This window comes from Falco peregrinus, chromosome 1, assembly GCF_023634155.1.
Source record: "Falco peregrinus isolate bFalPer1 chromosome 1, bFalPer1.pri, whole genome shotgun sequence".
NCBI lineage: Eukaryota > Metazoa > Chordata > Aves > Falconiformes > Falconidae > Falco > Falco peregrinus.
In genome coordinates this window covers 99,876,289-99,899,016 of record NC_073721.1, presented here as the reverse complement: position 1 = coordinate 99,899,016, position 22,728 = coordinate 99,876,289, and the positions used below count along the sequence as shown (strand labels likewise).

Sequence of the window (22,728 nt, the reverse complement as noted above, 5' to 3'; positions counted from 1 at the left end):
TCTGGCCACAGCCTGAGGTGCCCAGACAAAAACCTCCTCTGTCCAACTACATTTTTTCTGCCCCAGGAACACCTCTATTGTACAGCAAGAATGCCAAGATCCGGGTTGCTTCTGGGCTTTGAATGTTTTTTGCAAGTTGGTGTTTATTTTGCCTGATCTGCCCTGACTTTCTGGTTCCTGTTACTGTTTTCTCCTATTGTTGCTGGTGAGCCCTGGCCTTTACCGGGATTATGGTGGAGTTGCCTTTCTCTGAGCAAGTATAGGGACATTTCCTAATACTGGAGTGCCCCTGCCCAATGCCAAATGGCACCTGTGTTCCTCTGCTAATCAGCCCCTTTTTGTATATACTGTGAAAAAACATGGAGAGAAAAAAAGCTCATTTACTAGCCCCTGTAATTAACAGGGGTTGCTTCTGTGAAATGGTGAGTGGCATTAGGACTGTTGTCTTTGCTTAGCAAAAGGCATCTGTGCAAACCATTTGGAGGAAAATTCCCTGAAGTGGAAACTCTAGGTACTTTTATAACTGCTTATATAAATTAATATAGTAAAGAAACAAATCGGGGTGGGGTGGGGAGGAAATCCCCAAACATATGGCTTCTTCGTAATATAGTCTTTCTTTGACAAAAACAAATCACACAATTATTAATATATGAACATTTCCTTGCATGTCCTGCAAATGTATAAGGGGAAAATCGTATTTCCTTCCTGAGAAATTATCTGTCATGTGTCGTAATATCTTCATTCTGATTTCCTGGGAGTTTAGCAGTTTGCACAGAAATGCATTAAGGAAATTATCTGCTTCTTTCACTTATTTTATTCATCTACTTGCTGGCCTTTTATTATACACCATGCATTCCTTCACTTCAAGGGCTTCCTGACTTAGATTTGCTTGGCCCCAGCTCTGTGAGCCTTTCAAAACCAGATGAACCCAGCAGTTTGTGCGAGCGTAGCTAACCTTCAAAAGGATTGCCCAAAAATCTATTATTTCTTCCATTTTCAAAATCAAAATGTTTACCACTGCTTCCTCATACTGAAGATCATCAGGCTAAAAGCTATGTATTACGGCAATAAGCATAAATATTTACAACTAATAGAGACTATATCTAATTTTAGGTACCCACACGCACCACGCTTACTGGGAAATGAAACTGAGGTTACGCTCTCAGCTTTTTGAAGAAAGAAAATCCATTAGACGCTGTCGGTAGTGCCTTCTCATTACCTCTGATGGCTCTGTTTTTATTCTTGCCTGACAGGTCACAGCAGGAGCGCATTTGAAAGGGTTGCCCGTATAGGAAATCTGAAATTCAGCGGTGCTCAGGCACCCCAGATGAACTCCCTTAGGTCATATGTAATTCACACTAAGAAAGGGTTTTAATCTCTCAGTTGAGAAGCTCCTGGGAAGGACAGACCATTTTAGCTTCTAGCTTATGGAATGAATCCTTCCTATCAAATAGCAGCGTCTTGGATTGTTAACGTGACAGATAATAGAAATGCAGCTATATGGGGGGGATGCTGAAAGTGAGCCGACACTAAACGATCTCAGAGGCTGCAGTATACACTGAATTTCAAGTTCAAACTGATTGCACACAGCCCAGCTCCCCTAACCACGACGGTGTCCTTCCTAACTTAACACGGCATCAGCTCCCAGTCAGGTCCTTTACTGTATTTTTCCTCCATACTCTACAAACAGCATTACTAGAGTGTGGCCACAGATACCTCCTTCCACATCACTGGGCATCATGACTGAAGTCCTTGCTCCTCTGTCACTATCTCTGGGGACCGCTCACTGGAGCAAGATTGTGTGTGGCGGAGGGAAGATGTACTTTGAAAACCTTTGAGAGGCTTGGGCTGGCTTCCCTCTTCTGGAAACCAAACCTATACGGTCTCATTAATTAGCAATACGGATTTAGGTGGTAATGTGATGACAAAAGTCATCAGAGGAGAAGAGGAGAAAAAGACATTCTGCAGGTAGCCTGTGTCAGGGAGATTAAAAACACGATGAGGGACACTCAGTTCAAAGACCGTTTTCTCTTCCAAGAGCTTGCCTGGCTCTGCCATGAGGTTTGCCAAGGCTTCCCAGGGCTTCCCAGGGCTGCCGACCTCTCCCTGCAGCTCTTCCCGTCGAGACCCTAAACCCACACCTGAGCTCGTGTTATTTGAGGCATTTTCCTTGGAAATGTTTGTCTTTGCTGCGCAAACATTTTTTTTTAGAGGAAGTGGGAGTAAGCCTGCCCTTGGATAATAATGATTACAATACAGGAACTGTAAAATGGATAATAACAGTAACCAACTAGAACTGGCCAGGGGGATGATAATTCAGCTTTGCGACAACTTCTGAGGTTTTACAATTTGTTTTCATTTTACAATGGAATGAAAACAAAACCTTCATATATTATGTTTTCAATTTAGGTCTTTCTTGCTGCACTGTCAGAAATAACCAGAGGGCCCTGGACCTCAAGATTTTGTCCTTCCAAGTATTTGAAAAATGCTTTAACTTTCATGAATCAGCATTTTCTCCTGGTGGGATAGTTCGTCAAAAATGCTCTGGCCAGAACTTTTGCTAACCCTGAAAGTTCAAAATCATGAGTCATAGCCCCCAAAACATAGTTGTTACAAATAACTTGTTTTATGATTTATGGATTGTTTCTGGACTGTCTTCTTTGAAACATACCTTCTCCCTCCATCCTCTAAGGATATACATTTCTTTCCCACCCTCCTCCACTTCTTCTCTCCTATTTTCTTGGACTTTTTTTGTTTCTCGTGCAGCTCCTTGGCTCTTTTGACCTTTCCTAGCTTATGCACAAGAAGCAGTGCTGAGATAATGTTTTTACAGTATCCTGTGGCAAGTGTTTGCCAGGAAAGAGGTGGCTGCTGGATGGTCTCTGCAGTGGGTAGTGGTCACTGCAGGGTGGTCCCCCTACCCTACTGCAAGCCCCTGCCTGGCTGCTGGTTGGTTTTCACTCATCCTGGATGGCATTTTCCATTGGGAAGAGCTGACATCTGTCAGAAGGCAAGAACATCTGCTCTCATGCCCTGGCCGGCAGCAGCCCTCGCCAGCTCAGCAGCGCTTGAGGAAATCAGAAGACACAGACGGTTACAATTATCACTCAGTGCTTGTGGGGCAGCTGCTATGTGTGCAATGTCTGTGGTTTGGTTTTGGACCCAGCTGGCTCAGAGGTGGCTCTGCAGGACCCATATCTAGTTCTGGCCAGCTCCGTGTCCCATGCCGCACCCAGGCGTGCTTTGGAAAGGCAAACTGTCTTTCTTTTTCTCCAACATCTCAGGTGGGAAGATCCTGTTCTTTGGCAATAAAAAAAAAAAAAAAAAGGCAACGTGGAAAATAAATGTAGAGAAAGGAAATGTGGCTATTCATTCTGAAAGATGGAGGGAATTGCAGAAAGCGGATCCAGACCTGGAAGGACTTAATGTGATGGAAGGTACAAAGCGCTCTCTAGTCAGGTAGTCTTTGTATGAATTGTCTCCTGTGCCTCACCATGACACTCAGTCAGGGACAAGGTTCCCTTGTTTCCACCCCGTTGGGCATAGTCTCAAAATACTGTTTTCCTTGCAAATTTGTCATGAGACTTGGTTGCTTTTTTGGTGGGGTTTTTTTTTTTGTTTGTTTGGGTTTTGGTTTTTTTGTTTTTTTTTTTTTGTTTTTTTTTTTTTTTTTAATCTCTCACGTTCATGCATTTACGTAGAAGGCAGGGGGAGAGAAACCCAGTTGGGAGCACCATATGGAGTCAACACAAGTTATTCCTGTTCCACCATTTTCTTGGCACAGATTTCCTCTGTCAAACATTCCTTCAGACTGGGGACCTTGTTCTGTATTCACACTCTCTGTTGCTTCTTCCTTCCTTGGAAGCATCAGGAAGGGCTTATGATATTGCTTCAAGGAGCTTTTTACAGGAAAAGAAAGAAATTAGTCAATATGATTCAAATAATGGAAGAATGAATTATTTCACCATTTTAGCAGTTTCCCAGGAGGGAGAATAGAGGGAGAAAATGCACTTAACACTCTAAAATATTAAAATAACAAGAACCACAGCAACCTCACCCCTCTGGAACTGAATCAAACAATGGTTTAGGTAAATTCCCAGCAGATCTCCAAGTGGCAAACTCCATCAGAGAATATTTCTATGTATGGCAAGGGAAATTCTCCATATTAATGGTATTATGAACTGGCTCAGCTAATTTGGAGTTCTGTAAGACCTGGTTTCTGGCAGATTAGCTGAATATTTTTCGGAATATGAACTCCCCTTTTAATGTTGAGTTTGATCCTGCTTTCATGGACAGTATTCCTGGAAAATTACTTTCTTAAAGCTGTATTTCACATATAGTTTTTAGTGAGAGATGTTATTCCCTTGTATTCCTGGAAGAGGCTTAAAATATTCCAAGCAGTGACTAGAAGGCAATGAGATGATGGGAATTGTACTTGATTTTTGAGATTTACTGGTTACACACACAGAACAAAGTGAAGCAGCACTAAGAAAGCAAAGGGCCATTCTAAGAGCTTAAATAAGAGCATACAAATGCCATCCTAGATTTTGTTCGTGCTTCTGCTGAAAATGTTAATGGCAAGTTTTCAGAGGGCAAAAATGGGATTAAACTACAAAGAAATTACAAGCAATTCTACAGTATCCTTTGTGTTTTGATATAGCTGAAAAGGTCTACGTGTAGTTACAACTAAGCAAAAATAAAGATGCAATTACAAAATACCTCTCTAGAGATATTTTGTAATCTACACATAGATAGACCCTGTGCCCTCAGTGAAGTTTGTGTGCCCATATGGAGCCACCTGGGAAGCAGGATCACACAACGCAACCTGTCAATAGCAGTGCTCTCTGCCAGGCTTGAATGGACAACACAAAGTCCTGGGCATTACTTCGACAAGCCATTGCTTGATATATATAGCGTAAAATAGATGGTCTCAGGAGGCATTTTCAGTGTGAGTCTGTTCCAGAGCTGAGATTCCCTGGTGGGAACGCCTCAACTTTTAAATGAAAACTCAGGGCTCTGCATTTCTGCTGCTTGTGGACAGAGAATCTAGCGACTGGGCTCCCAAAATTAGAAAAAACCATTGACTCCGCACCTAGCTATTGGAGGAAAACACACAGAGGTAAGCTAACTGCTTCTGAAATGAGCTGGGGAGATTGCTCAGAAACCAAGAGTTCCGAGACGGGAGAGTCTGGCCTTGGAGGACAGAGCTGCTCACAGCAGCTGGACGGCTGCCCATTCTGGAGCTGGAACATGAGACAGTTTGTGAACTTAAAACACATTTTCCAACCTTATGGGATTTTCCTTATGTTCTGTTCTCAGCAAAGCAGCATTATTATTGTAAATAGATGCTCTTTTTGTCCCATCTCCCACGGGATAAAAATTAATGTTATGTTTGAACATGTGCACTTTCCCACTCATTGCTGAAGCTGTTCTTTTCCTTAAAGTCTGCAGAAAGCCGAGCATTAACAGATACTGTTAATGTCATTACATCGAAGTTATAGCTGGATGTCTGAGCCAGAGACTTTAATAAGAGACGTGGCCTCCTATCCCCTCAGAATCACAAGGGCTGGAAAGTAGTTTTAGTGAGTCACCTCGGGCATCTTCCTGCACCGTGGCAGGACCTTTCTGTCCAGCCCCTCTTCACAGTCCTCTTTAACTCTTTCAGATGCCCAAGTGTTGGCACCTGTGCTCATCGTGGGGACTGCCGTTTCCATGATAGACTTGCAAACTATCCTGAACCAGGAGTGAGGATCCTGGTACAGCTGCTCTTCCCCTCCTGCTCCCAAGCCATCATGCTCCTGACTGTACCTCCTGTGCCACTGTGCTTGGGAATATTTTTGCAGCTGTGCACCTCCCTCCTTTGGGAGATATTTTTTTTTCCTTCTTTTTTTTCTCAGTGCTTCTCCTGTCAGTGAATGTTTTTTCCAGGCTTCTCTTCCTCTGAGGCTGGTTGGCGTGTTTCATATTTATGGGTTCGTTGCTGTGCCAGTCTCCAAGGCAGAAAGGCAACCTTCAGGCGACCCCATTGCTGGATTTGCTGGTGCACTGGATCCACGCTAAGTCTGGGGAACTGTGCCAGCTGAAATACCAAGCTCTCATGGTCTTTCATGTCTTCCCCTTCCCGGGAATCCCAAACACACCACTTTGGCTATGGGGAGCAGCTGAGGACACCACTTCCCAGCAAGTGCCACAGGGTGCAGATGGCTCTGTGTCCCCCAGGACCCTTTCGAGCCATCTTGCCTGCCCTCATATGATGATTTTCCATACCCACAGTGACAGCTGTTTAACAAGAGGGTTTTGCTCGTGGTCATAAATCTATGAATATATATGCTACAGAACAAATACTAAGGAAACCCCACCACTGCATAATGAGATCGGCATGCATGTCAGCCAAAGGTGGTAGCAACCACACGGTTGGATTGTATCATTGGATCTCTCATGCTACGCTCACCTGGCTGTGTCCTCACTGCTGACTTGACGGATGGTACTTGGGGTTGCAGTGAGGTGTAATGATTCATTCTCAGATCTGGGAGAGCTTTCCTGCCCAGCATTCCCACATGGGGAAGTCATTGACTGATGAATGGCGCTTGAACATTTTAGCACATGTATAAGTTGCACGTAAGGTCTAGTCCCTGCTTTCAGCCAAGGCTGCTGGTAGCATGGCTTGTCTTGGGTGAGAGGCTCCTGAGTCTGAATGAAAATAATACTTAATAATAAAGATAAATAAACATTTTTTTCCTTAGCTTTTAGTTATTAGAAATTATTTTAAAACCCACTTTCCCTGATCTTAACTGGGGGGAAAAAAAGAGAGATGAATATCAGTTCATAAATCCGATCTAGAATTCATTCATTCAGTGCCTCTTGGGATAAAACTTGGGGTGACAATTCATTAAGCTTTCATTCTTCAGTAACTTATTCTCTGGCTTAGCTGGAAGACCCATGGCTTGGGATACAAGAACAGTATATCTGACAGGAGACTAGTGAGTGGTCACTCCTAAAAGCAGACTAGAAATATAATAAGTTGGATTTTTTTCATTGCAAAAATAAATAAGAATTTGACAGATGTCATTACTGTTTAATGACTTTGTCTGAACAGAACAATTGAAGGAAATATGTTTGCTCTTCCTCATCCCTTGCCATTTCCATGATGTCATTAGGTCTGGCCATAACAACTGGAAAGTTAGAACATGGGAAAGGCACTGCCTGCAGGGCAAAATGTACACAGTGCTGAGCAGTAGCAATGATGTGTATCACTAGTACATCATCAAGGTATCAAGGTTTATCAAGAGAACAGAAACTGAGAAGGAACTTTTAGTGGAGGTATTTTGCATTGATTTGATCTGTAACTAAGCCATCGTAATGATGACAGCAAAACCACTGCCACATCCTGCAGAAACTGAGAAGTTTGTACATGTCTTGGAATTTTGGTTGCTTAGACTTCTTTGCTAAGTTTTTGTTTTTCTTTCCCACATGTGGAACATCTGCTGTTGAAAAGCATCTGCCTGACTGTCAACATGCGCCTAGTCTGGCACTACCTGTGGGTGGTTTTGCCCCCTGGTATGGATGGATGGCTGTACTGAGTCAATTGTTGATTTTAAGATAGTGGATGTGATTGTTTGTCCAAGCTGTAGAGATTGTCCTTCAAGGGTCAGAGCCCACAGTTTCAGTTTTGGTTTTCTCAGCTGATGTCACCTCCTGCAAAGTTACACTGATTGGAAGGGCAGGGAAAGGCTAAGATCGACTGTCTTGGAGGACTGGAGAAGAAAAGGGTCATTTTCTCATCACCACCACTGTTCACTCTTTTCATGCTCCAGACAAATCCTGCCATGTCTCTGCAGTAGGCCATTGCTGCATAAACAAAATTTCAAAATCTGTTTGCTCATCCATATATCAGAAGAATCATTCCAAAAAGTCCTTTTCTACAGCGCCGAGTGCAAGAGTGCTGGACTGGGCCAAACTCACAGCCCAGGGAGTCAGGTCTTCAACTCTGATGAGCAGATTTAAGACAATTTGCCACTCATCAGACCAAATTTAGGTCTTATCCCTGCCCCTAACAGGAGGTGGTGTCAGCTCACATTTTATTATCTCTTGTGGAAGTCTTCATTAGCTTATGATAACACACAATCCACCTGATATATGGTCCAACCTCCCTTTTTGCAAACCTTGTTAAAATTTTGTCCTCAGTAATGTCTGCACAGTGATGAATTCCTTGGATTAATCACATACCATGCAAAGAAATATTTCTTTTTAAATCATTTTACTTTCTCATCTTTCCTACCCATTCCCTCAGGACTGTGGTTGACCTGAAAAAACCCCGTTGTTCTACGCTGGAATGACCAATACACATTCAAATGGTCTAACTCTCCGCTTAGTATTCTTTGTGTTTTCTATTGCCCTCAAATGCTACATAGCTAATGCAAAGTAGTAGACAGAGGGGCTTAGGTGGAATTTAGGGCAGATAGATCTGGATAAAATAACATGGCTGCTTCATCTACTCCTCTAATTCCTGGCACTATCCTTGCTGATGTGTGTGCTTATTCTTTACATCTTGTTTTAAAACTGTAAAGGTTATTCATGGTGCAGTGTTGTCCCCTGCTGTGCTGGTTGCACAAGGACATCTGTACACTGCTGATGCTGGATGAAGAAACCAGTTCTGTGCATCAGGCTGCAGCAGCTTCTGGGCTGCCGGTTGAGTCCTGGGTGATCAGCAAGATGCTGGTGGGTGTGGGAGGGGTTGGTGGAGAGCTTCTTTGTGTTTGTAGCATAAAGCTTTCGTCAGTGTAAAATCAAACCAGGAACGGCAACAGCACAAAGAGCAGCTGTGTAACAGAGCCAGAGGCAAAGGTAGGAAGCAGCTTAGGTGCTGCAGGTTCTTCCCAGCCACCGCTGCATTTCAGTAGCGCTGGGGGAAAGGGGGACCTTTGTCACCGCAATGCTCAGAGCACCACTGCAGATGGTTTCTGATCTCATTTACCTGATACTCGTTTAGCCTGAGTAAATAGGATGACAAAACATCCAAGGATCTCTGTCTCCGTGGGCTTCGAGCGGGTTGTGCACCCTCAGGACAATACAGGGATGTGTGTGAGGAAGAGAGATATGAGCGATAGTTATCGCAAATCTTCACGTACTGTAAAACACCTTCAGAAGGAAAAGGTCTTAAGAGGCTTGGGGGTGTATATGTGCCTGTTTCTCCTGAATGTGGAATAATCATGGTGGTGCAGGGTGGTGCAGACAAAAAGCACCTTTTTGGTATAAAGACTGTCCAGGCTTCCTGGATGTGAAAAAATCTGAGGTTCACTACATCTCTTCTGGCTTATGCGACACAGCATGGAGTATTAAACTTTCTGTGGGGATCCTAAGAATTAGTGGTTCTGTAAAATTTATCTTCAGAAAAGTCAGCCATGAAAATCTTTGAATTGCACTGGTGGGTTTCTGTTGTGTCCTACCTTGAGTGTTTTATTGAGATCCCTGGTTTACTCTGGATGATACCAGATTGGCAGAGAAGTCCTTTTAGCTCCCAAGAGGCAAAATGAACATATCTGCTCTGTGGTTGCTGGTCTGAAGAGCCAGATCTTTAAAAGAGTCAATGCTTTCTTGTCTCACATAAAGTTCAAATCTGTACAATCAAAATTGGATGAACATTAAAAGGAAAAAAAAAAACCACTGCAAACGTCCATGCAAATAAACATCACAGCTCTCTTTCAGTGCTATTTATAGCTCTTTCAGTTTAATGACTCCAAACATTGCATGAAGGGTTTCTCTAATATGCTACCAAGGCTGTTTATAGGAGACAACTGTCTCAAGAATGTGGTAGTGTGAAGACTCCCACGGCAGCACCCATGCAGAAATTGCAAATCTCCTCGGGCAATCTCTTCCTGTCTAATGAAGTTTCAACAGGGGAAAAAAAGTGATGGTATGGGGTTTAAGTCATTGCTTGCACACCATGGCAAGCAGAGATGGGGTGAAACCAGCGTGCATTAGCAATCAATTAAAAATAACTAGCACATCAAAAGTGTGGACAGGTGTGTTCTTGTGCTGGTAGCTGGAGAAACTGGGATGTGTTGGCTCCCATCTGGTTTCTGCCATGACTTGGCTGGTGGTTCTTCCAGTATAGGGAGAGTCTGCCAGGCAAAACTGCTTTGCATGGCCTGTCTCCCCTGGGTGCTCCTGCCTGCCCCAGCACGCAGAGCGGCCAGCCATGGGCAGCCCCATGGGCAGTGACAGCCCTCTTCCAACTGCTCTCTTTCGTGGGAGGACACGAGGAACAGGGATCTGAGTCAGTGCTGTGACCCATGGGCAGGATATAACAGTTTTACAGATTTGCAGAGGTGCAAGCTGACTGCTCTGGCCAAGAAAGAGCAGTAGTACTGCTTCTCTGCTAATAAGAACATGAGAGCAAAAGACTCTGCCTCCCTGCGTGGCCAGCAAGGTCGGGACCACTGCTTCTTGTGCGACTGGTGAGCGCTCCAGCCCACTTCAGTGCAAAGTCAGACAGATTAGGTTGAATCATCACTAAAGAACAAAATATGTGTCTCTTAACAGTAATTAACAGCTGTCTTCTTCTATATTGCTTTTAATTTACAGAGCTCCAGTCATGGCTGAACTATTTGGTATGCTATTCATTAGCTGATCACATGCCACTGCTAATTTTTTTCAAATGGATTCACTATTTATAAATGTTCATCAGTTTGTGCTGAGACATGAGGGGAGGGAGGGACATATTTACGCCATCTACTTTATGTCTTCAGTGCAGATGCTTTGTAGTTCTCCTTTGGAGGGGTTGACCTCCCTTGTTTACCAAAGATGCAACTTTGGCTCCTAAAGCTATTTGTATGAATTTAATCTGTGTGCTATGCCTGAACTGGGCAGTTTAAGACTCACCACCCTCTTCTCCTTAGACTTCAACCATCTAATGAGTTCATTCACCTCTGCATAGTGGGCCAAGTTAGTTGCATGGTATTAGTACTGCTCCTTAATAATTGAGTTTTTTTACATGGAAAAAAAAAAAAAGAATGCACTTTTAGAACAGAATAGGGTAGAATGGAATGGAATGAACTAGACTAGACTAGGGTAGGGTAGGGTAGGGTAGTTTCAGTTGGAAGGGACCTACAGCGATCGTCTGGTTCAGCTGCCTGACCACTTCAGGGCTGAGAAGAAGTTAAAGCATATTATTAAGGGCATTGTCCAAATACTTCTTAAACACTGACAGGCTCGGGTCATCGATGACCTCTCTAGGAAGACTGAATATAAGTTTTAGGGTGAATAAATTTCATGCTAAAAAATGCTGGGTTCTTAGGGTTCGTGAACCTCAAATGGGATGCTTGGTGGCTGCCTAAGTAACAAATAATGCACACCTCCCTTCTATATTTCACAGAGCAAGCCAGTTAGTTTTGGTACTATTAAACCAACTCTGCTAATAGTTGAATTGATTTTTTTTGTTGATACAACCTCAACCCTAAATAAACATTTATAACCTTACATAGCTAGACACAAGACAAGTCACCCTGGCTGAAAGACCTTTGCTCACAGAAAAGCAGCATTTGATGTTCAAAACATGGAATGGAACAAGGATGTTAAAGCATCTAGTCACTATCCAAACAGCCCCTATTGTTACAGTTATTGCCAGTAATATCCTGTTTGTCACTAGGGCAGCACTTTGCTTCGCCTGCCCTAGAAAGTCTTTTACCCCATGGCTAAACCCTTTCAGTGTGGGACTTGGAAATCCCCCAAAGGTAAGGGAACCTACTCAGGGCTCTGCCCTCCATCAAAAATGCCTTGGAAAATAACCATACTCATAAACTTCCACGCATCCAACAAAACAAACCATTTTCGTATCCAAGTAACAAATTTGGCTTCCCCATCTGTCTGGCATTGCCTCTGACCCTACTCTACATCCATCACATCCCAACCCTGGCAACAGGCCCTGAACAAATTCATTTTTGTGGACTGTGGGTGAAATCTGTGGCAGAATGTTACTAGTGTGGAGCTAGTAACTGGTTTTGACTTTTGTACAACACAGCTGCATACATGCTGAAACACCAACAGCCTTTCATCCCAGGCATCACTGTATTGGAGTTGTAAATGCTGTGTAAGTTATCTGCAGAAAGCCTTTTCCTGCACTGGGAGAAATCCATCTACCGCCTCTGATTTTCTTAGAGGCAGGTTGGGCTTGAATTTTATAAAGTGTTTTCAAGCCCTTTCATGTGAAAGACACTGAATAAGTACCGTATGGATCTAACACTTGGAGCACAGCTGTTTGAAATGCTGCTTGCTTCCTCTGGGCTACCCTTGTCGGTATGTTCACCTGCTTTACCTGGGTTATAAAAACCTGCCCAGGGAAGGAACTAAAAAGATGAGATGCAGCAGGGCAAGTAAACATAGCTGGTGCTGTGGGGCTGTGAATGGTTAACGCCTTGGCCACGGCATTGGTGCAGCTGGAGCTTTTCCCAACGCTGTGCTGGATAGTATCACTGTCTTCCCTGAGTCGCTAGAGTCGCAGCAGTGAGAAACTGCTCTGAGATCACCACTGGATTCCTCAATTTTTAATGCTTCCCCCCTCCCTACTTTTTCCATTCGAAAGAAGGAAATTGGTAAATGCCCTGGGACACACAACCAGGTTGTGACCTGGTGAGGCAAGAGGAAGCGCTTGCTAACGCACCACTGCTGGTAATAACCTGGGTGAAAAACCTCCCATGGGAAGTGCAGCTTTGCCAAAATCTGCAGCCATTAGTTGCTTTTGAGCATTTCCAGCACAGCAGAACTGAATCAAATGGTTTCAGCGCATTTGGGAAAGTTGAAACAGTTGGTTTTGGCAGGGGCAAGGGCAGGGGCAGACAAACCAGTTCTCAGGGGTAAATTCAAATGTGATTTTTCCAGAGCCTCCACCACCCTGCAGGATCTGCCTACGTATGAAGCCTCCCTGTGCGCCGTGGTGCCTGTGGTGTCACCATGCCCATGGTCCTGCTGTGGGGCTGCCACACAGATGGATGTGGAAGGAGTTGTGACAGAATATCCTAAAGGCTGTAAGCTCAGGGGTAAGGTTGCCCCAGGTGAGCTCTTTTCTCTCTCAATACCCAGAGTATTTTAAATAGGTTATGTTATACCTTATGCCATGTAATATTTTTATGGCTTATGAGTGGGATTTTTTTCCAGTGCTCTGCTGCAGAACCAATTTCCATTGCTCAATTCTGTGTGCAGTTTTGTAGTGAAATTGGTTTAATAAATAATGAGATTTTTCAAAAAACCCACATTCCATTTTTATCAATGCTAGTTTTGACCACTGCCACTGGGCAGAGTCTGTCTCAGAATAGCATGTTAATATACGCAGCTATTTTTTCCCTTATCTTTCTGAACTTTCTCATTGAAACATTCTTAGTTTATATTTGTGTGCTATAATAGTTAAGAAGGCAAATAAGAATAACTGGAGATATTTTAGAGGTCTAAGTCTTCAAACCCTGAGAATGTAGCTTGATTTAAAAGCGCATGCATACTGCTTTTACCTGGCACTCTAAGGAAATGAGGATTACAGAGTGACACTCCTCATCTTCCCAACCTTCTCTCAGCTCTTGTCTCCCCCAGTAACTTTTGAGCCCACTGGCACTTTTTCCCAGTTTTGACTTAGTGGAAAGAAAATCAAAGCAAGTCCCTGCGAGTCACCTGCAGATGGCTAGGGAAGAGAAACTTGGCGTGGTGCCCCTACCAAATGCCAGCCTGCCTGGCTAGCCTCTGTGCTGATGGGTGTGCACAGTCCCCATGCACGTGTGTGCCCCCCTGCTCACACCAAAACCACCCAGCCTGCAGGCTGATGCGTACATGGTCTGGTACCAGCTACAGTATAGCTTTTTCCAGATGCAGAGGTATTTGTGGGGCATGGGAGAGAAAAAGAGAAGGGCAGTGGGTACTGGGACTGGTGTCCTGCTGGGATGCCAAGCTGTAAGGGACAAGCAGATCTCAGCTTATCATGGGAAAGTGGGTGCTGTTGCAATATAAGGCATAAATTCATGCAGTCAGGCTTCCTTAGGGTTTTTGGCTCATGGAAGTACATATTTACAACAGGCAACATTCTTTCTTACATTTTGTCTGGGTGAAGATTTTTTTTTTCTAAAATGGTCGTTTAATCTATCTGGTGGGAAGGGCAGAGGGAAGAGTGTTGCTTGCATTAGAAGTGATGCTGCCCACTCTTGTGGAGGAAAAGGTCTTCACATTTCCATGGATAGGATTCTGCAATTACACAGCTTTCTTGTTTGGCCGGTTCATCTGCTAAACCTGACATGAAGCCAGAATGAAAACAGAGATTTTCCCATTACAGTATACCAAATCTATGATAAGCCACGCCGTGAAAATTCAGTTTTTAAGGAGGTGGGGAGAGAATGAAGGAAACTCCAACTCCTGCTGCAAGATAAGCAATGAGTTTTGCAGTACTTCTAGAGTCTGTTTTTCAGGGATCTCGTAAACAACAACAACAACAACCATAAGGCAAAGGAGCAGTGAGAGAAGAAAAAAAGCAGAATTTGAGATAGGAGAATTTAAGCAGAAGTTTAAGCAACAGTTTTAGGCTATCACCATCTACGTGATATCTTTGGACACAGCTGGCTAAAGCAAGTAATTGCTGCAGAAAGAGGCCTGTGAATATTGTACTTAACCTGTGGGTGTGTTTTGCACAGCAATGCAGTGTACAGCATCAGTGATCCTGATTGTGGGGGTTTTTTTATACTACACATTCCCTCACTATAATGTACTCAAACTGGTCACCACTTCTCCTTTCCCTACCATTAAGTTATTAAAATCTGTTTATAGATGAAGTAACAAATATCTCTGAAAGGGGAGTTACCTTCTGACAGCACTGGAAGAGGCTATGCTGGTTTTCTCAAAGACTACTCTTAAATAGGATATATTTTCAAGGATTATTCTTTAAATAGGGTATAGATATTGTAATTTATGCATCATTTGCCATGAGGCACAAGATCACCAATAGCATATGTTTTTATGTGTGTATATATATATATATATACATATATATATATAGACACACACATATATAGTCTTCATAACTGCAGCCTGCAAAGTTCAGAACTTCAGAATTCCAAAAAACAAACCAAGAATACAAATAGATAGAGGCTGAATTATATTTGCTGTCCCTAAAATCCCATGGATTTAATTGCATCTCTAACGCTGCTTATTTGCCAAAACCAAAATAAAATTCAGAAGCAAACAAGTAGGTTTTCTGAATAAATCCTGCATTGCCCCAACTGTATGAGCTGACATCTAAGCTGCCTGGGTACCATCCAGGCCTGAATCACATTCCCGGACAAGAAGCAACCCGTGTATCCCCTTTGAACCGTCCTTTCCTCTCCTGGAGCTTCCTTTACCTCCCACCTGGCTCTCCTGCAGCTCTCAATACAATTTCTTTTAAAGCACTTTCTTACCTGCATAGTGGTCAAACACAGTGGGGACATACTCCTCTGGGAAGGCATCATTGGCATAACTCATCAGCAAACAAGTTTTCCCGACTGCACCGTCCCCAACCACCACGCATTTTAACATCTTCTTTGTGTTATTGCTGCTCCCATCAGTGCAGTTGTCATCTTCCTTGCAGTTCATTCTTGCTGCTGCCGCCGCTCCTCTTGCTGCTCCCGGGACTTCCAAGTGCACATGAAGGAAAAATGAAGTGCGATTGTATTGACTTTTCCTGAGTTTGGAGGGGGGGGGCAGCAAATCTCAAACTCAGGAAATCATACTAATGTTTCCAGGCTGTCACAGCCTCTTCTAACAATTGCCAGACCAGGCAAGAGAATCATCAAGGTGAATAAATTAAATATACAGAGAGAAGTATCATAAAAAAAGTGATCTGTCCTTTCTCGTTCGTCCGAGTCAGGAAATCCTCATCCTGCCCCGGAGTTCTCAGTATTTATTGCGACTTAAAAAGATATCAGCAGCCTGCGGCTTTGCTTCACGTCTCCCTTCCTCTAGCTTGGCCGCAGGAATCGGGGATTCCTGTTAAATCCACTCCATTTTCCATTTCATTTCTAACATGGAGGAGAGCCTGGAGGTTTTTAATGGAGTTTTTCCTTTCTTTCTCCAGCTTGCTGTGTGTCAGGAAATCATGGGTTTCCTGCTGAATTCCATATTAGGATCAGTGGGCTTGTGAAGGGCTGCAAACAATGGGAGCTCTGTGTGTATTTGTACTTTGGAGGAACTCTGCCAGGACATGGAGAAAGAAAAACACTAGAGGTCTCTCTGCAGACCGAAGTTTTTAGGCTTCCTGCTCCATCCCGCGCTCGAGCTGCTCGCCCCGCTGCGGGCCGGGAGGATTTCGGAGAGGCGGTGGGAGATGCGGCCACCGGACCCCCATGGCCAGGCTGGGAGCGATGCCGGTGGCTCGGGCCTCTCTGTCCTTCCCAGCCGCGGTCTCCTCTGATCCCGGGATAGGTCTTTTCTTCCATTTGGGAGGGGAAGCGGGGGAGGTGGAAAGGCAGGCAGGAGGTATAGTGGGTACGCAGAGTTTAATGTCAACTTTCTGTGTGTATAGCTCTTTAAAAAACTTTGTTAGAAAGAATAAATAATTGATTTTTCAATTCAGGCACTCAGAAAGTTTCTCCCCTCATCTACCCCCAAAAAGAAGAGGGATTTTCCCCCTCCTAGGGTAAATATGTTAACACAGACAGAGAGAAAAAAAATGGAATTAAGAGTTACAGGAATAATAAAAAAACAAACAACACTGCATAGCAGTTCGTGGAAAACCAGCTTTGAACTGTATGATTTCTGCTCCCTTGTCTGTTTTGTTCTAGTGTTTCATGTGCTGCCTAAATCTTCTCTCCATTTAAATATACAGCAGTCTACATGCTCGTGAAGGGCCAAACTCCCCACTCCTTCCACAGGAAAGATTTTGCAATTTCCAGCAGAAACAAGGCAGACACTAACATAAACCTCAGTACAGCAGCCCAGCACATCCTGCTGGCTGCATTTCCCTTCCACAAGACTCAAAGGCTTTGAAAGGGGGAAGCAACCCCCTGCCGGGACCCCACGAGGAAGCACCCCAATGCCGAACGCTTCCCCTGCCTTGCTTGTGCCTGGTTAGAAAGAAATGCCCAAAAGCGCACCCAGGCTTGGAGCGATGCACACCTGTAAAGACAACCTTAAAAGGGAACTGGTTTAGCCCCAGACTGCATGAGTCAGGACAAACACAACCTTAATAATGAACCTCCTTCGCCCCGGACGGTGTGTCCTTCAATTCTTGCAGTGAAGGGGCACAGCAGACCCACTGGCAGCCTGCCCTGGACAGGTGAAGCCCTATGTCTGTCAGAGCTCCTCAGCCATCTAACTGTATGCAGGACCAGCTCTGAACACCTTTCCCAAGAGGTGGTAGATGGACAAAACATGTGAACAAGGTTGAACAGGGTTTGTCTGTTTACCTGGAGAGCCCCAGGGAGCTCTGTTTGCCATATTTTATCAGGAGCCTTGGTCATTCAGTAGTTTTTGCACCGTGTCCTGTGTTCTTCATCTTCTTCATGTCCTCCTCCCTGCTGACAACAGGGATCTTAGCAGGCACTGTTAGGCCCATCATCACACCCGCTGTCACAGGCCATCACTAAAGGGTTTCCCACAATTAGGAGTTCGGGTGGCATCCTCTTACCTTCAAAACTACAGCCCAAGGCTGAGGTGTATCCGAGAAAACCTGTGAGCTCTGCACACCCAAACCCCCATTCTCCAAGCATTTACTCTGCTGATTGTTTCCACCATCAGCAGCACAGCTGGGTCATCCCGAGGGGCATCAAGTGTTACAGGGATTTATTCTTTAAGCCTCTTTCTAGTTGCAATTGAGGTCAAACTCCAAGCCTGGGCCTTTGTTTAGCTATTACGTAGCTGAGTAGGTACCAGCACGCTGATACCCTCTATGCCTTTGCTTACTAACCTAGTGACCTTGTTGGGTAAGTTTGCCAAATATGTAAGTGCATGCTGTTGCAAAGGAACTGCAGAGCCTGGGGAAGCAAAAATTTCGAACAATCCATGGTTCAGTTCCCCATTGCCTCTATCAGACAAAAGCAACAGCTATCTTGCTCCCCATTTTACAAAGGCATAATATATCTCCAAAACGCCAGACATACTGTAGTTAAGGCAAGCTTTAATGCTGCTTAGGCCAGCTTTAGGCCTGCAACAAAATCCCCGTGGCTCATTCCTCCATGAGCATAAAGCTGTGCAAGTCTCAGCGGGAATGTATCCACCTCTGTTTTTTTTGCAAGAGGTTAAACAACGAAATTGCCTTGCTGTTTCCCTAGAGGCTTTTTTCTCCACCTTTTTTAAAAGGGTCTTTCAAAATTGCTTGAAGGGGTTAGCTTTTCTGATACTTACACTGTCAAGGGGCTGAACCAGAGGGTCTTTGCAGACCCTTCCACTTCTAAGCTCTGATGCATGAGAAGCTTTGTGGGGAGCCAGTTCTACTTAAGATGCATCAATGCAAGAACTTGCACCCCTCAGCATGCATGATGAAAGTGCAGCCACACTGTTAGAGCCTGTAAAACTTATTCCCTGGAAGATGCTAACCAGACGAGTTTATCTTGAAGGTGAGGAAGGCTGACATCTAGCCTGTACAACTCAAGTTCAATGTTACATTTTTGTTTTACCTTTATAGGTGATACATGCAGCTTTAGGGGAGTTATAATAAAACTATAAAATAAGACCTGTATCTGGACTAAAACCATACTTTTTTAATTTTAGAAAAATTCTTTAACATTTAAGAATGTTTTCTTTAATCTCATTGCTTTAACTTGGTTTGGCACTATTCAGATCAACTGGATCAAAGCATCTTAAGAGCTGGTTTCATTGCTACAAAGTAGTTACGTTGGTTTATACCTTTTTTTCTCAGGGGCCTCAAACATCAACCCCTCTGCTACTCTGGGGTTGTATCTTTTACTTACAAAGTTGGCACTGACTTTGCTGCATGAATTAACAGCCAGTCCTGTTGTCTAGCAGTCTACCGAAGTTTGAGGCAATCCTGTTGTGTTTTACAAAAGATTTCTTAATCTGCAAATTGCCAGTGGCAATGCTTGAGGTTAACTGACTCTTCTGCAGTTGCTGAGCAAATTCCAGCTTCCCTAAAACTACTCTTGCACAATGGAACTGCCTACAAGCCCCAGCATGGAAATCACAGGTTTATTGGTAATGATTAGCTAAGCTCAGAAGGTCTGGTTATTTAATCTGGCTCCACGGCTTTTTTTCTCTCTCACTGATCATGTCAGAAATAGCCTGATTTGCTCACAAGATCTCAGTCATTTCCATCTCTCACAAATCCAGTAAGAGCAGGGTGGTTCCAAGCAACAAATTTTGGAAAGATGTAGCCAAAGTAAAAAAGTGAACCCAACTAGGCTGAATGCTTGGAAAGCTTGTTTCAATGAGAGTGGTTCTAGGTATCCAACCCAGTTTGTTTCCTGCTCATTTTACAAGCTTCTACCCAAGACTACTATGGTGAGGAGGGAGGCTAAAATAGATAATAGATATAGGCAAGTGCTATTAGCACCCTGGAGTGAAGATGTCACCTGAGGCACTTTCTAGAAAAGTGCTAGCAAAGTGCTTTTCTAAAACAAAAAGCTCTGCTTTAGATGAAGTGCCTCTGACCCTTTGTTAATTAACAAATTAACTGGCAGCAGATCTCTTCCTAGGGCCGTGAATTATGTCCAGCTCCCATGTGTGTGGAAGCATCACCTTCATCTTCACCAGTACAGGTCTGAAAGGGTGATCCCTGCAGCTGCTTCCTTGGGGATTAGCAAGTTCAAGGCTTGTGCAAGAAATTTTGGTGAGAAGATCTGTAGGAGATGAAGGACTTGCAAATTTGTTAATTAGCTCTGCAATGAGCAATATGTTTGCCAATTAACTCTATTCTTCATTTCTCTGCAGGCTTGCAGAAGGGAAAAAAAGGATACGATGCTCTATTGCACTCTCCCTGCCCTCTTCCCCTGGCCAGCCCTCCCACTCCCACATCTCTCCAGTGCCTCCTGCAATGCAGTGGTCTCCCTTTGTGCAATCTTATGATCTTAAAACTTGACAGTCAGAGGAATTTTCTTCCTTAACTGGTTTCCTCACCAGACCTGACTGCCTTGATTTTACAGGGTCCTTATTTTGCGTTAGGTCTTGCCCTCCTAAGCCATCCCCTTCATGACTCCCTCTTAGCCTAAACTGAGCAAGTCTGGCTCTACATTCTCACCCATGAGGCACCTCCATGGGGTGGGGGATTTTGAAGGTGACTCTACTACCGTGAAGCTTTTCTCACTGCTAGAAACAGCCACGTCCAGCCACCCTCCTTCCACCTACCAGTGTTGATGTGGGAATGAAGTTTCTAGCACTACTACTGAACTGTAAGTCGACTCCAGGCAAATCTTCTCACATTTTTTCTTATCCTTTGTCTAATCTGTTTAGATTGTCAGAGCTTTTTAGGGCAGGAATTGTGTTGGTATTGGACTGAACATACCAGCACCATATTAATCTTAACTATCACTGTGCTGTTCAAACTAGGTTTCCCTGGCCATCAGATTCGGGACCTTTCCTTGACTATGTAATTTTAAGAGCCAGACTCCTGCAGCTAAAGAATTTGGGACTTTCAGACATCTCCACAGCCACCATATTCTCAGGGGAGGACCCCTAATCCTGGATAGAGCAGCCTTGGAGTGTCTCCTCTTGGTTCTTGGATTGCCTGTATGGCCCTCCACATTGTGCCAAGAATAATTGAAAAGAGGGCACATTACACTTATTCCCTCCATCCTTTCATCTCCTTCCTTGCTGGCAGCCCCATTCATCAGCCTCCCACCCCAGTGAAGTGGTCATTGGGACCTCAAGTGAATTTGTTATATTGAAAAGCAGAAACAGCCCATGAAGGAGGAAAAATTACAGTTCAACAGTGGCCACAGGAGGGGTGGAAGTGCTCTATGTGAAGCCTTTTCAGAGGCAGTTTGCTGAAGGGCAGGTGCTGAGGTTCAGCTTTGAGGTTTGTTGAGTGAGAACAAGCCTTTCTACAGCCATCACACACCATCAGTCATGCTGCCGCCATCACCACCACCATAGTGGCCCATGCCAGTGGCAGGGGGGTCCCTGTTTCATGCTGCTGCCATGGATATAATTAGTGTCATTGAGTTTCCGTTTGGAAAGATGAGCTTATAAAACCAATGACTTTTGGGAGATGAGGTCAAGCAAAGGATGATTCATGTCCTGTCCATGAGAGTACCCTCTTGCTTCCCAGAGGCAGCTGCTGTATAATGAGAATTGCACATGGTATATTTATGTGTTGGTGAATGGGGAATGACGTTTTCACCTAGGAGGGATGGCACTCAGCTTGTTACCTTACAGCTCATTCTGCATTGCTGACTGCAGATAGTGCTGTGTTACTTACCCATCCATACTGCTGGTGGTACTTGTCCAGAGTCTGTAATTCCAGCTGTTGTTTTGACAGGTATTAGTATTTAGACTTTGAGGATGAGTTTTCCTGGGAGGTGTAAAATTGCCTCTGGAGAGTGGAATATGTGCATCTGGCACACAGTCTGGTGTGTCCCTCCATTTGTGTCGGGGTTCTCTTCTTCCAGAAAACTGCTGGCTGTTGCCTCTGCCTTCTCTCCTTTGTGGTTTTGTTCATGCATAGCTGTCTCATTATAATTTGTTTTTTTTCTCCCTTGAGTAGAGCTGTTCACCTCTCTCCCTATGACAGTGGAGAGATGTGTACTTGGGTAAGCATTCAGCTTGGCATTGGCATAGCAGAAGAAATACCAATTTTGGCAGTATCTTCCTCCCTACCTATGATGTTTTCCATAAAGTTTTTTTTTTCTAAATTACATTTATCTTAGCTTGAGCAATACAGCAGGAGGTTAAACAAAGGGGTACCTTGTCTATGCCCCTCCTACGTCTTGCAATAGCATTTACCTCTGCAGATGGTGGGCTCTGGGAATGCAAAAGGGCTGCAATCAAGAAATCAGGCTGCACTGAGGGCACCAAAACCATCCCCAACTAACACCGTGCATGCGTGTACTCGGTGAAGTCATTAAAGGGACAAATCTCTTTTGTTCACCTCTGAGTAAAGCTTGGGACATAATCTGCAATTTCTTTAAAAGCAAAGAAACTTCCCCAAGTTATATGTGACCAAATGTAATGTCTCCAACAGGGGGAAAATGTTCGTGTCTAAGAACGTGCCAGTTGGAATCTGTAGGTTTTCAGCTTCCCCCTTTTCAGGCCAACTTGCCAAGCCGGCTTGATCGTTGAAATGAACACACGGCTGATTCATAAAACATTCATGCAGAGTTTTTACTCTCTTGGAAAGAAGGGAGAGGGCTGCTTCCAGGGAGAGAATGTGCTTTTGTGCTTCATGTGCTCTTTCTGCCTCCGCTCAAAAATAAGCAGAAGGTTGGTGCTGCCTCCATGCTCCAGCAGCGGGCAGCCAGCAGGAGGACCAAGGTGGAAAGCAAAGGGGTGTCACAGCTCTGCTGCTGTGTCTCCTTGCTGAGCCTATTCTCAGCAAAGCCTTGTGGCAAAGGCACTGCAATGAGACCCGGGAGCGCAGCTACCGAACCCGCTGCTCAGACTTGGACCAGTGGAGCAGGTTGTTTAATCGATGCCCTTATCTTCTGTGTAAAACAGGAAGGAGGAACTGTTGTGGTTTAACCCCAGCCAGTAATGAAGTGCTACGGAGCCACTTGCTCACTCCCCTCTCACCCTGAAAGGTGGGGAGGACGATCAGAAAGGAATGTAAAACTC

The 22,728-nt window shown here is 44.2% G+C and overlaps 1 protein-coding gene across 1 annotated transcript in view; it reads right to left on the bottom strand.

The window, feature by feature from the left end:
• RHOJ (ras homolog family member J) overlaps positions 1–16,117 on the bottom strand; it is a 62,923-nt gene extending 46,806 nt beyond the window's left edge. The window contains exon 1 of the mRNA XM_005241808.3: positions 15,426–16,117. Coding sequence (XP_005241865.1) covers positions 15,426–15,600 — 175 coding nt within the window. The 5' untranslated portion in view covers positions 15,601–16,117. The remainder of the gene's footprint in view (positions 1–15,425) is intronic.
• Between the last annotated feature and the right edge of the window lie 6,611 nt (positions 16,118–22,728).